The following is a 14,481-nucleotide window of genomic DNA, read 5'->3' on the forward strand; positions in this document are numbered from 1 at the left end:
CGTTTGGGAGTGCGCAGCATGGCGGATGGAGCACGTTTGGGAGTGCGCAGCATGGCGGATGGAGCACGTTTGGGAGTGCGCAGCATGGCGGATGGAGCACGTTTGGGAGTGCGCAGCATGGCGGATGGAGCACGTTTGGGAGTGCGCAGCATGGCGGATGGAGCACGTTTGGGAGTGCGCAGCATGGCGGATGGAGCACGTTTGGGAGTGCGCAGCATGGCGGATGGAGCACGTTTGGGAGTGCGCAGCATGGCGGATGGAGCACGTTTGGGAGTGCGCAGCATGGCGGATGGAGCACGTTTGGGAGTGCGCAGCATGGCGGATGGAGCACGTTTGGGAGTGCGCAGCATGGCGGATGGAGCACGTTTGGGAGTGCGCAGCATGGCGGATGGAGCACGTTTGGGAGTGCGCAGCATGGCGGATGGAGCACGTTTGGGAGTGCGCAGCATGGCGGATGGAGCACGTTTGGGAGTGCGCAGCATGGCGGATGGAGCACGTTTGGGAGTGCGCAGCATGGCGGATGGAGCACGTTTGGGAGTGCGCAGCATGGCGGATGGAGCACGTTTGGGAGTGCGCAGCATGGCGGATGGAGCACGTTTGGGAGTGCGCAGCATGGCGGATGAAGCACGTTTGGGAGTGCGCAGCATGGCGGATGGAGCACGTTTGGGAGTGCGCAGCATGGCGGATGGAGCACGTTTGGGAGTGCGCAGCATGGCGGATGGAGCACGTTTGGGAGTGCGCAGCATGGCGGATGGAGCACGTTTGGGAGTGCGCAGCATGGCGGATGGAGCACGTTTGGGAGTGCGCAGCATGGCGGATGGAGCACGTTTGGGAGTGCGCAGCATGGCGGATGGAGCACGTTTGAGAGTGCACAGCATGGCGGATGGAGCACGTTTGGGAGTGCGCAGCATGGCGGATGGAGCACGTTTGGGAGTGCGCAGCATGGCGGATGGAGCACGTTTGGGAGTGCGCAGCATGGCGGATGGAGCACGTTTGGGAGTGCGCAGCATGGCGGATGGACCACGTTTGGGAGTGCGCAGCATGGCGGATGGAGCACGTTTGGGAGTGCGCAGCATGGGAGATGGAGCACGATGGGGGGTGCGCAGCATAGGGGATGGAGCACGATGGGGAGTGTGCTGCATGGGGGATGGAGCAAGATGGGGAGTGCGGAGTATGGCGAATGGAGCACGTTTGGGAGTGCGCAGCATGGCGGATGGAGCACGTTTGGGAGTGCGCAGCATGGCGGATGGAGCACGTTTGGGAGTGTGCAGCATGGGAGATGGAGCACGATGGGGGGTGCGCAGCATGGCGGATGGAGCATGTTTGGGAGTGCGCAGCATGGTGGATGGAGCCCGTTTGGGAGTGCGCAGCATGGGAGATGGAGCACGATGGGGGGTGCGCAGCATGGCGGATGGAGCACGTTTGGGAGTGCGTAGCATGGGAGATGGAGCACGATGGGGAGTGCGCTGCATGGGGGATGGAGCATGATGGGGAGTGTGCTGCATGGAGGATGGAGCACGATGGAAGTGCACACACACAACACCCAACACACACACGTGCGCGCGCGCACTGCACATCACACCACACACACACTGGGAACCACAAACAACTGCCCTACACAGACACCCACACACACAGACAACGCTGCACACACACACAACACCCAACACACAAACACCGTGGCACACACAAATATACGCACATACCGCACAACACACACATTTCACAAAACATACCTTCCCCCAAAACACACCACACTCACACAAACCGCGCAACACACACACACACACAACGCAACAGACACACAGCGCTCCACAAACAACGCAACACACATACAACACCGCTCTCACCCCCCGCTACACCCAGACAACACCCAGAACATGTACAGCGCCCTACACAAACACTTGGTAACTACACACAACATCTATCTATCTATCTATCTATATATATATATATATAACAAAATTCATACATGAACTACACAATGCGTAGAATCGGGCCACCTTCTAGTTATATATATAATGTATTCAGCGATTGTCCTTAATGCAATATGCCAGCTTCTGTGGTTCAATGATGGCGCCTGCATTCTGGACAATGCCTAAGATGATAACGACAAGGCGAACACCTGCAATTTGGACCAACCAGTCCATAGAGACGATGCAAGTTGCTTCACGCCCCGAATCCGACCCGCGATATTTGATTGGACAATATCTTGCCTACACCCTTTCTAGAACTACAAAAGTTGTAAAACAATAAATCAAGCAGAATCTCACTGGCTTCTCTCACGAGAGGACGCTATTGACTGACCACAGTCTGTTATTTGTTCCTGCGTGCACACATGACATTCCAGAAAATCTGAAAGGGCCTTGAGACCTTAAGAGACCGCTAGAGTCTCCCCCAAATCAGCCCAGGTGCAGTGACCCGCCCTCAGTGCACTTCTAGTCTGATTTGCATAGGACTTCCACACTAGGCTTCTCAAGATGGACACACGTGATCTGTACAATAAGGGTTCATCTGTGATGAAGTATATGTGTGAAGATTCTGACAGGTTCCCTTTCAACAGAATATTATATATATATATGAATTCCAAAACGCCTCCGGTTCTGACCTTGTGATGTCTCCCAAGAGCTTTGGCTCTGAGCTGCTCCAGATCTTCCCGATGCTGTTTCTCCAAAGATTCGAGGACCTGAAAAGTAAAAAAACAGAGCGAAGAAAATCAGCCAATAGGACCAATACATTTTAACAAGAAAATATATAATAAAATCCATTATATGCAGATGCTGCTGTATACCCCCTGTACTCCATTCACCCGCACCCCATGTGTAAAGTGCATGTAGTCAGGAAGGGGTGAATACATAATCCAGATATAAGGGGACAATCACTCGCCTCCTGCGTCTCCTGCCCGTGTGTCCTCCTCCGCTCTTCTAGGTAAGCTTCTCTTTCCCGTAGTGACTTTTTCCTTTCTTGTTCCAGTAAATCTTCCGTTTCTCGCCTCATCTTCTCCAGCAGTCGCTGCTTATCCTGTAGCATCTTCTCCTCCTGAGACTCCTCCAGGTCCTCCATCGCCTGCTTACGCTTCTCTCGAAGTTCCTCTTCCCGGATCCTGCAGGACATGGACGAGTCCAAAGCAGAAGAGAGTTGCGACATTAGTCTCAGCTTATAAAGATTGTCAGCCGCCAAAAAAAAAAAAAAAAAAACGGTCTTGATTAGTTCCCAAATGTAAAGAAGGGAATTTTGTTACTTACCGTAAATTCCTTTTCTTCTAGCTCTTATTGGGAGACCCAGACGATTGGGGTATAGCTACTGCCTCCGGAGGCCACACAAAGCACTACACTAAAAAGTGCAAGGCCCCTCCCCTTCTGGCTATACCCCCCCGTGGTATCACGGGTTCTCCAGTTTTAGTGCCAAAGCAAGAAGGAGGAAAGCCAATAACTGGTTTAAACAAATTAACTCCGAGTAACATCGGAGAACTGAAAAACCGTTCAACATGAACAACATGTGTACCCGCAAACAACAAAAACATCCCGAAGGACAACAGGGCGGGTGCTGGGTCTCCCAATAAGAGCTAGAAGAAAAGGAATTTACGGTAAGTAACAAAATTCCCTTCTTCTTCAGCGCTCTATTGGGAGACCCAGACGATTGGGACGTCCAAAAGCTGTCCCTGGGTGGGTAAAGAAATACCTCATGTTAGGGCTGCAAAACAGCCCTCCCCTACGGGGGTGTCACTGCCGCCTGCAGGACTCTTCTACCTAAGCTGGCATCCGCCGAAGCATAGGTATGCACCTGATAATGCTTGGTGAAAGTGTGCAGACTGGACCAGGTAGCTGCCTGGTACACTTGTTGAGCCGAAGCCTGGTGTCGTAATGCCCAGGACGCACCCACGGCTCTGGTTGAGTGGGCTTTTAGCCCTGAAGGAACCGGAAGCCCCGCAGAACGGTAGGCCTCTAGAATTGGTTCTTTGATCCATCGAGCCAGGGTGGCTTTAGAAGCCTGCAACCCCTTGCGCGGACCAGCGACAAGGACAAAAAGTGCATCGGAACGGCGCATGGGCGCCGTGCGGGAAATGTAGAGTCTGAGTGCTCTCACCAGATCTAACAAACGTAAGTCCTTTTCATACCGGTGAACCGGATGAGGACAAAAGGAAGGCAAGGATATATCCTGATTAAGATGAAATGAGGATACGACCTTAGGGAGAAAACTCCGGAATGGGGCGCAGCACTACCTTGTCCTGGTGGAACACCAGGAAGGGAGCCTTGGATGACAGAGCTGCCAGCTCAGACACTCGCCGAAGCGATGTGATCGCAACGAGAAACGCCACCTTCTGTGACAGGCGAGAAAGGAAACTTCCTTCAGAGGCTCGAAAGGCGGCTTCTGGAGAGCAACTAATACCCTGTTGAGATCCCATGGATCTAACGGCCGCTTGTACGGGGGTACGATATGACAGACCCCCTGTAGGAACGTGCGCACCTTAGAAAGACGTGCTAGACGCTTCTGAAAAAACACGGATAGTGCCGAGACTTCCCCCTTAAGGAAGCCGAGCGACAAGCCCTTTTCTAACCCCGATTGCAGGAAGGAAAGAAAAGTAGGCAATGCAAATGGCCAGGGAGACACTCCCTGAGCCGAGCACCAGGTTAAGAAAATCTTCCACGTTCTGTGGTAGATCTTAGCAGAGGTGGACTTCCTAGCCTGTTTCATGGTGGCAACGACCCCTTGGGATAATCCTGAAGACGCTAGGATCCAGGACTCAATGGCCACACAGTCAGGTTCAGGGCCGCAGAATTCCGATGGAAAAACGGCCCTTGGGACAGTAAGTCTGGCCAGCCTGGTAGTGACCACGGTCGGCCGACCGTGAGATGCCACAGATCCGGGTACCACGATCTCCTCGGCCAGTCTGGGGCGACGAGTATGACGCGGCTGCAATCGGATCTGATTTTTTGCGCAGTACTCTGGGCAAGAGTGCCAGAGGTGGAAACACATGTGTGGAGTTGTCCGACTGGATTCGGATCTGCTCTCTTTCTAGCCACTGCTGGAAAGCTAGTAGGGTAAGATACCCTGCCCCGATTTCCAGAACATTGATCTGAAGGGTGGACTCCTGCTGAGTCCACGTCCCCTGAGCCCTGTGGCGGAGACAAACTGCTCCCCACCCTGACAGACTCGTATCTGTCGTGACCACTGCCCAGGATGGGGGTAGGAAGGATCTTCACTGTGACAATGAGGTGGGAATAAGCCACCATTGCAGAGAGTCCTTGGCCGTCTGGGAAAGGGAGACTTTCCTGTCCAGGGAGGTTGACTGCCCGTCCCATTGGCGGAGAATGTCCCCTTGCAGTTGGCGCAGATGAAACTGCGCAAAGGGAACTGCCTCCATGGCTGCCACCATCTTCCCTAGGAAGTGCATGAGGCGCCTTAAGGGGTGCGACTGGCCTTGAAGGAGAGACTGCACCTCTGTTTGCAGTGAACGCTGCTTGTTCAGCGGAAGCTTCACTATCGCTGATAGAGTGTGAACTCCATGCCGAGATACGTTAGTGATTGAGTCGGTGACCGATTTGACCTTGCCAAATTGATGATCCACCCGAAAGTCTGGAGAGTCTCCAGCGTAACATTCAGGCTGCGTTGTCATGCCTCGAGGGAGGGTGCTTTGACGAGTAGATCGTCCAAGTAAGGGATCACCGGGTGTCCCTGAGAGTGCAAGACTGCTACCACTGCTGCCATGACCTTGGTGAACACCCGTGGGGCTGTCGCCAGACCGAATGGCAGAGCTACGAACTGAAGATGGTCGTCTCCTATCACAAAACGTAGAAAACGTTGGTGCTCCGTAGCAATTGGCACGTGGAGATAGGCATCTTTGATGTCTGTTGAGGCAAGGAAGTCTCCTCGAGACATTGAGGTAATGACGGATCGGAGGGATTCCATCCGGAACCGCCTGGCGTTCGCATGCTTATTGAGCAGTTTTAGGTCCAGAACAGGACGGAAGGAGCCGTCCTTTTTTGGAGCCACAAAGAGATTGGAGTACAAACCCTCGCCCTCGTTCCTGAGGGGGGACAGGGATCACCACTCCTTCTGCTCTTAGAGCGTCCACCGCCTGCAGCAGGGCATCTGCTCGGTGGGGAGGTGGGGCCGTTCTGAAGAATGGAGTCGGAGGACGAGAACAGAACACTGTCCTGTGCACGTGAGCACAATGTCCGTCACCCACCGGTCTGTGACCTGTGGCAGCTAAATGTCGCCAAAGGCGGGGGAGTCTGCCATCAACCGCGGATGCGGAGAGAGAGAGAGAGCTGAGAATCATGAGGAGACCGCCTTGGTAGCGGTTCCTCCGGCTGCCTTCCTTGGGCGTGATTGAGCCCGGCCGGAATCTGAGCCCGTCTGAGGTTTTGTAGCCCTTTTGCACGAGGACAATTGGGACCTGCCCGAGCTTGGGAAGAACCGAAACCTCGACTGTACTTTTAGGACAGCATTAATAGGGTAAGTCGCAGTGCAGACATTGCGGAGTTACGGACGCCTCTGCGGTACAGATGTACATGTGCTCAAGGCCAGCTGCGCAAGAACAGCTGAAAAGGTTAGGTTGCCTATACGGCTGTGAATGCCGGAGCAACCGACACGCCGATAGCCTCCTAGACAGATTTCAACCAGAGTCCATCTGTCTGTGAATGGCATCTTTAAGTGAAGCCCCATCTCCAGTGCAACTATGCTCTAGACGCAAGCCTGGAGATTGGAGAATCCACCTTTGGACCCTGGGTCCAGCGCTTGACCACGTCAGGGGAAAAGGGATAACGTGTATCTTAAAAACGTTTGGAGAAGACGCTTATCTGGTAAGCGTGGTGTTTCTGGACTGCTTCTCTGAAGTCAGCGTGGCCAGAAAAATACTCAATATCCGTTTGAGATACTGAAAAGGGACTTCTCCTGCTGTGAAGCTGACTCCTCCACTGGGGGAGCTGAGGGAGAAAGATCCAACCTTCCATTGATGGACGCTATAGGATCATTCCGTATGGCGTTACCATCCGGTGTATCCGGATTGATAGCGATGTCAGGATCAAAGTCCTGGAGAGCTGCCTTATCATACAGAGAGTCCTTCTGGGACCCCCCCGTTCCAAATGAGGTTGGTCAGGAAGATTGCCCATGGCCTGTCTGGACTGCAAGTCTCTATCTTATGACAATATATCTGTCGAAACTGCAACTCCGTCCCTGTCCTTGGACAGGGATGACAGGTGGTTTCTTTGGCCACGACTAGTAGAGACCCCGGCAGACGAAGTGCTAGAGACCCCGGCAGACGAAGTGCTACAGGGGAGCACGCACACAATGGGACGGTGTCATGAACAGCATCCCATGTAGTAAAAACAGCACTGAAAATCTGTGTTGCTTTTTTGCCGCTGCCGACTAGCCATCTAGAAGTATATAGCCAAGATTGGTGACCGTACAGTGCAATGTATAGCATACAAGCATAAAGTACAAATGAACACTGCAGCACAAGCAATACAAGCAGCATAGAAGCCTGTGCCCTGGCACCTCTGCTCTTCTGCTGCTGTAGACTAGTCATCTAGGTGAATATAGCCCAGAAGAGTGACCATACAGTGCAATGTATAGCATACAAGCACAAGTACAAATGCACACTGCAGCCCATGCAATACAAGCAGCATAGAAAAAAACCTGTGCCCCAGCACCCTTGGTTTTCTGCTGCTGTAGTCTAGCCATTCCAGGAGAATATAGCTAAGACTAGCGACTGTACAGTGCAGTGTATAGCATACAAGCATAAACACAAATGAACACTTCAGTACGTGCAATACAAGCAGCCTAGAAAGCCTGTGCCTTAGCACACCTGCTTTCCTGCTGCTGATGTGTCGCTCTCCAAGCGGGCATATAGCGACCTATGCAGTTAAAAGAAGGATTTTTGTGTACTCACCGTAAAATCTCTTTCTCTGAGTCTTCATTGGGGGACACAGGACCATGGGTTATGCTGCTGTCACTAGGAGGCTGACACTAAGTAAACAGAAAAAGTTAGCTCCTCCCCAGCAGTATAACCCCTGAGCCGGAGGCGGGCTCAATCAGTTTAGTGCACAAGCAGTAGGAGGAGAACCAAACAATCCTGAATAAAACAAGGTAAGAAACTATGACGATCATTCGTGTGACCAGTGACCTGGGAAAACAGGCACTGGGGCAACAGGCATGTCCTATATAACAAAAAACACAAGCAGGGTGGGTGCTGTGTCCCCCAATGAAGACTCAGAGAAAGAGATTTTACGGTGAGTACACAAAAATCCTTCTTTCTCTATCGTTTCATTGGGGGACACAGGACCATGGGACGTCCAAAAGCAGTCCCTGGGTGGGAAGAAAAAACCATCACCGGAGTGGGCTTGACCCAGACCTACAAGCGCCTAATGTTGCACCAGGTGTGCCAATGCCACCCGCAAACCCTACGCCAAGACTGGCCTCTGCCAAGCTCGGGTGTGAACCTGGTAGAAAATAGTCAAGGTATGCCAGCTAGAGCGGGTGGCGGACCAGGGGACCTGGTCGATCTACGACTGGAGTCCAATCTTTCAAGGGTGCCCCCTTGCCCGGTAGACCGCGGCGGAAGTCCGTCCTTCATGCGATAGTCTACACCTATGGAGGAAAAGCTCCATGTGAAATTCTGGCCCTTGGCGCCGGCACACGCTTCTTGGGCAAGGGTGAAAGAATGTATTGACGACCGGCGTAACCGAAAGATGGTGTCCTGCAGACACGAAAAACTGAGGGCTCGCACTAGCCCTGGAACGAACTATGCCCCTTTGTGGCTGGGAGAGGAGCCTAGAGCCGAAAGACCGAAACCCAAAGTCCTCTGCTGGAAGGAACAGCGAGGTGTCTTGGACAGAAACGAAAGGTTCTGGCTGGAGCCCCCCCTTGTCCTGTTGGCGGAGCCGGAAAATGGGGAAAAAACGACGAGAGGGCTGACCGCCCTGATGCCGTCTGTAACAACCCGATGGCCATGAGGAGCCCACCTATCAAAACAGGTGGTAGCAGGGAAAAAAGGGGAACCTTGAGCGAACCCATCACTGGATTCAGGTCCCACATTTCTAGTGAACGATGAAATAAAATCTTCAAGGAAACTTGATTCCCGGCCCTCTTCAATATCTGCCATCATCTTGCCCACCGTCCTGACGAGCCAGCATCCGGGATCCCCTGATGAGGCTATGTAACTTGGGACTTCTGAGCCCTGGTAGAATAGAGGGGCCCCGACACGGAAGAATTTTGCGGTCTGGAAGGGGCCACGGGGCATTTGCGAGGAGATGAGTAAAATATGTGAAACTATGCTCGCCTGGGTCACTCCCGATCTATCGCTTGCCTTGGTCCATCTTGAGAACCCTTGAGATCATAGGAAGCCGCGGGCAGATGCACGAGAGCCTGAACAGGCTACACGACCGGACTAGGGCGTCGACATCTAGTCCGGAGCAGGTGCATACTCTAAGCACCCTTGACTGAGACTTGGATCGGAAGGCCAAAAATGGTCCACGACCAGAGGTCTTCCTTCGCCAGCGATCTGGCTGGTGATTTCCGCGTTGGAGCCCTTTACCTACGGGAGGTCCATCCTACCGCGGACATCGGCCGTCCAAACGTCCCCGCTAGGGATGTGCTGCCGAGATTAGCGAGTGAAGGGACCCGTCCCAGAGCAAGATCTTCTTGGCCTCTTCCCTTGCCATGACACTCACTGCATCTTCCTGGTGGATGATGTAATCACCGCTGTGGCATGGTCCGACTGGAACCTGGCTGGGTCACCGCGACCTAGAGAAGAAATTGTAACTGGGCTAACCAGCTGCCTCTGAAGTCCGGAATGTTGAAGGAGAGACGACGCTCTAGGAGTGTCCCTCGGGACCCTGCCGAGGAATGGTGGGATAGCATACCCTAGCACGGGAGGCTGGTGACGGTTGATAATAAGCTCCAGGGGAGGAAAGGAAGCTTTCCAGGGATGGTTGCGAAGACTGGTCCGCTAGGAGGGGATTGACGGGTCACCCGCGAAGACGGAACCTTCCTGTCTCCGTTCCTCAGCGTGCTCCATTGGAGAGTCCGGGATGAAATCTGGTATGTGCACCGCCACAGGCTGTGAAGGAGCCAAAAAACCGAAGGGAAGGAACGGGCACGGGAGGCAAAAAGCACGTGGGGCTCTGTGTCAGGAGACCGCAGCCATGCCAGGCGGAGATGGCTGTTGTAGGGATAAAGGCTTTCAGACGGGTTTGCGTGAGGGAACGAAACCTGGTGCATCAGGGCCGATGCCGGGAAGGGGATATACCCTTCTCTTACGTAGCCTAGGGGGGAGAGTAGCCTACCCTGACGTAGCCTAGGGATAAACTAGACTCGACCTATCTCCGAAAGGGCGTTCCCGAAAGTCGGAAAAAAAGTCAGGGACTTCCTAGATGTCGAATCTGCGTTCCTGATCCCGAGTCAGAGGTCTCGATGGTGGGAACACTGATGCTAGAGGTTCAGGCCGGGTAGTGGGCAGACATCAGCTTTGTGAAAAGAGGGTACTCACTCAAGAGGAGACCCAGCCCTGGGTCGGCATAGGTGAGACGTGGACCGCTGCGTATGGTGTCCGGGAAATCCCTGCGGAGCGGCACGATAGTGACGAGAAGCCCGGAGGAACCCAGGCGGGTCGCATAAAGGGTAGCGTGCCGCTTCCTTTCTGAGCCCCCTTCGAGAAGGGGCAAGACAAATAAACGGACTTACCACTGGGAAAAAATCACGTCCGGGGATTATCCATGATCACGTAGTCACCGTGCCAACTGGCTGTCCACTGAAAACAACCGTAGTGGCCCCCACCTTGCTTCCTGCAAAGAGGCATGCCCCCTTTCTCCAGAGCCCTTTGGGGGGATGAAATGACAATAACACGACTTACCACTGGTAAACGCCGTGTCTGGTTGCCGTCTGTGATCATTAGCGACTCCAGTATAGTGTGCCCTTTCTCTTCCGAAATCGCCTTGGAGAAGGGAAAAAAGACAATGACAAGACTTACTGCTGGTCAACTCCGTGTCCGGTAGCTGTCTGTGAGCCCGTGGTAACTCAGCGAGCTCTGGATGCCGTCTGATCACATCAGGGACTGCTTCAAATGTCTTAAGGGAGACATGCATGCACGGAGAGAAGAGGGCTGTCCGCAGCCTTACGGCTTGACTCACCATTTTTAGCAGGCTATTCGTCATGCGCCAAGACATCTAGGTCCTGCTCGGAATCCAGCAGAGGTGGAAGCCTGGGCCATCACCCGAGATGTCGGAAGACTGCCAGAGGAAGGTCAGACTGGACCTGGGGGATACGTGGAAACTGGGGAGCCACAAGGACGAGACCTGGTCCACTTCCAGCATAGAAGATAAAAGACCCTGGTACGGGACTCCCCTCCCCGAGGGGATTGCGCCAGTCCTATGGATGGTATGACCGAACATCGGCCGTAGACGCGGCGCATGCGCACGAACCCGAGGGACGTAGCGAGGGGAGTTGTGGCCTGAGACAGGGCGTTACAAGCCGGCAGGGGTCAAAGCAATCTGACATCTTCTTGAAACTAACTCACAAAAGGGGGGACCGAGTCTTGGGCTTACCAGCCCAAAATCACTAAAAAGTCGAGCTGAAAAAACGCCATGTACTAAAAAACGTGAAAGAAAAAACAAGTGCCCGCATAAGCAATGTAGGAGTCAATGTATGCAAGATCATGCACGTATCTATAATAAAAATCGATCCAATATAAAAAATATACACTACCAAAAAAGTGTGTTCTGTTTTTCCCATAATCTTTTTTTTTTTTTTTTAAATAAAATGAACACTGAGGGAGCGGGAAAAAAAAAAAATATCCCACACCCCCCTGATGATGCCTGGGGCAGCGCAGGAGGCGGGCCTGGGACGCCGAGGACCAGGCCGAAGCCGGGGGCTAAATTTTTACGCTGCCTCGCGGCCGAGGCAGCGCCGGCGTCCCCGGCCGCGAGGCGGCGGCGTCGCGGCCTAGGACGCCGAGAACCCGGCCGAAGCCGGGGGCTAAATTATGACGCCGCCTCGCGGCCGAGGCAGCGCCGGCGGCCCCGGCCGCGAGGCGGCGGCGTCGCGGCCTAGGACGCCGAGGACCAGGCCGAAGCCGGGGACTAAATTTTGACGCTGCCTCGCGGCCCCGGCCGCGAGGCGGCGGCGGCGCGGCCTAGGACGCCGAGGACCAGGCCGAAGCCGGGGGCTAAATTTTGACGCTGCCTCGCGGCCGAGGCAGCGCCGGCGGCCCCGGCCGCGAGGCGGCGGCGTCGCGGCCTAGGACGCCGAGGACCCGGCCGAAGCCGGGGGCTAAATTATGACGCTGCCGCGCGCGGTGCCGGCGGATCCGGCCGCGAGGCGGCGGCGTCGCGGCCTAGGACGCCGAGGACCAGGCCGAAGCCGGGGACTAAATTTTGACGCTGCCTCGCGGCCGAGGCAGCGCCGGCGGCCCCGGCCGCGAGGCGGCGGCGTCGCGGCCTAGGACGCCGAGGACCCGGCCGAAGCCGGGGGCTAAATTATGACGCTGCCGCGCGCGGTGCCGGCGGATCCGGCCGCGAGGCGGCGGCGTCGCGGCCTAGAACGCCGGGGGCCCGGCCGACGCCGGGGGCTAAAGTCTGACGCTGCCGCGCGGGCAGAGGCAGCGGCGGCGGATCCGGCAGCAAAGCGGCGGCGGCGCAGCCTGGGACGCCCAGTACCAAGCAGAAGCCGGGGAGCGGGGGTGCCCGGCGACTAGGCCCAGACCGGGGCCTAACATTTGTACAGCCGCCCGAGGGGGAGAAGGTAGGAGATGGTGTCCTACCTGATCCTCGGCGCGCTCCAGAGTGCAGGCTGAGACTCTGCACATACTCCTGTGTGCTCCGCTCGCAGAAGGGATGGCTGCGGGCACCAGGGAAACGGCTGAAGAAGGCAGGGAGGTGGACCTGGTGGGGGATAGAAAACCCTAAAAACGTAGCAGCGCTGCGGGCCCCATCCAGATCGAGACGCGCTGTGGTCCAGTCCCTATTTGCCTAGCCCCTTGCGCCCTTTGGGGTGATACCGCAGAGCGGATAGGGGTGCCCAGGAAGATTCTGCCCCGCACGAACACACCAGGGATTGGTACCGCGGGAATGGACGGGGACGAGGGCCCGAAGACTCAAACCTCTGCGACCCTAGGGAGTGGTACCCACCGGGCTGCGAGAGCTGAGGAAGATAAGTACGATACCTGCAGAAACAGAAAAGTACCACAGATGAGAGCGACGAGCGTCGCCGAGAAAAAATGAAAAAAATACGCAAAAAATCAAGTGGCTGAAGGGGGCCCAGTCGGCCCACATCAGCCTCCTACGACACTAAGCAAAAAACTGATTGAGCCCGCCTCCGGCTCAGGGGTTATACTGCTGGGGAGGAGCTAACTTTTTCTGTTTACTTAGTGTCAGCCTCCTAGTGACAGCAGCATAACCCATGGTCCTGTGTCCCCCAATGAAACGATAGAGAAATACACATGTACACACTGCAGTATATATTGGGGTCAGCACTATGTGTGCCGCTTACCGCCCGCCTATAAGCGGGTGTATGGTCGCCACCGTCCTGCCTGGTTGCCGAAAGTCCGAGCTCGGACTGCAGTAATGGCTGCCGGCGTCTTCCCCAGCTCGTGTGAGGAGGGGCGGGCCGTGGGCGTGCCCCAAGTCAGAGCGGGAATCCGGCGTCCGACAGTGTGCAGTGAGAGGGCTGGAGCATGTAAATAAGGCTCCAGCCCTCGGCGCTGCTGATTGCTCAGCGTCTGTCCCCTTCCCTGAGTGACAGGGAGGGGGCGGGAACGAAGCGGCACTAGGCCGCAGAAGCCGGGGACTGGATTTATAAGCGCCGCCGCCGTAAAAGCGCGGTCGGCGCCCAGTCCCCGGCGAACTACAAGTCCCAGCCGCGCCGCCGCTCCCGGAGCGTCCGGCGCGGTAGTTCCCAATACACAAAGTCACTCAGCAAAGCTGCAGTGACTGTAACCCTTTACTGTCCCCGGCGCACTAGCACACCCAGAAAGTCTGGAGTGTGCTGTGCCTGTGTGTACGGGGACACAGAGTACCTGTAATGGTGCAGGGCCATGTCCCTGAACGGTACTCCAGCTCCGTATCCAGCAGGTTCAAATGGGTCTGTGGATGGAGCCCGGCGTCAGAGCTTTGAGGCCGGCAGGATCCCACTTCCTCAGAGCCCCCCAGGGGGATGTGGAAGGAAAGCAGCATGTGGGCTCCAGCCTCCGTACCAGCAATAGGTACCTCAACCTTACAACACCATCAACGGGTGAGAAGGGAGCATGCTGGGGGCCCTATATGGGCCCTCTTTTCTTCCATCCGAAATAGTCAGCAGCTACTGCTGACTAAAATCTGTGGAGCTATGCATGGATGTCTGACCTCCTTCGCACAAAGCTTGAAAACTGGAGAACCCGTGATACCACGGGGGGGTATAGCCAGAAGGGGAGGGGCCTTGCACTTTTTAGTGTAGTGCTTTGTGTGGCCTCCGGAGGCAGTAGCTATACCCCAATCGTCTGGGTCT

General features: G+C 55.3%; 1 protein-coding gene across 5 annotated transcripts in view; it reads right to left on the minus strand.

Annotated features, from left to right (window-relative positions):
• Nucleotides 1-14,481, minus strand: part of CEP164 (centrosomal protein 164) — a 164,881-nt gene that overhangs the window by 84,113 nt on the left and 66,287 nt on the right. For all 5 annotated transcript variants that reach the window (XM_075328360.1, XM_075328356.1, XM_075328357.1 and 2 more), the window contains 2 exons: nucleotides 2,887-3,103; nucleotides 2,609-2,686 (listed from right to left, as the gene is read on the minus strand). In XM_075328360.1, the coding sequence (XP_075184475.1) occupies nucleotides 2,609-2,686; nucleotides 2,887-3,103 (295 nt within the window). The remainder of the gene's footprint in view (nucleotides 1-2,608; nucleotides 2,687-2,886; nucleotides 3,104-14,481) is intronic.

Source organism: Anomaloglossus baeobatrachus, chromosome 11 (assembly GCF_048569485.1).
Source record: "Anomaloglossus baeobatrachus isolate aAnoBae1 chromosome 11, aAnoBae1.hap1, whole genome shotgun sequence".
NCBI classification, from domain to species: Eukaryota; Metazoa; Chordata; class Amphibia; order Anura; family Aromobatidae; genus Anomaloglossus; species Anomaloglossus baeobatrachus.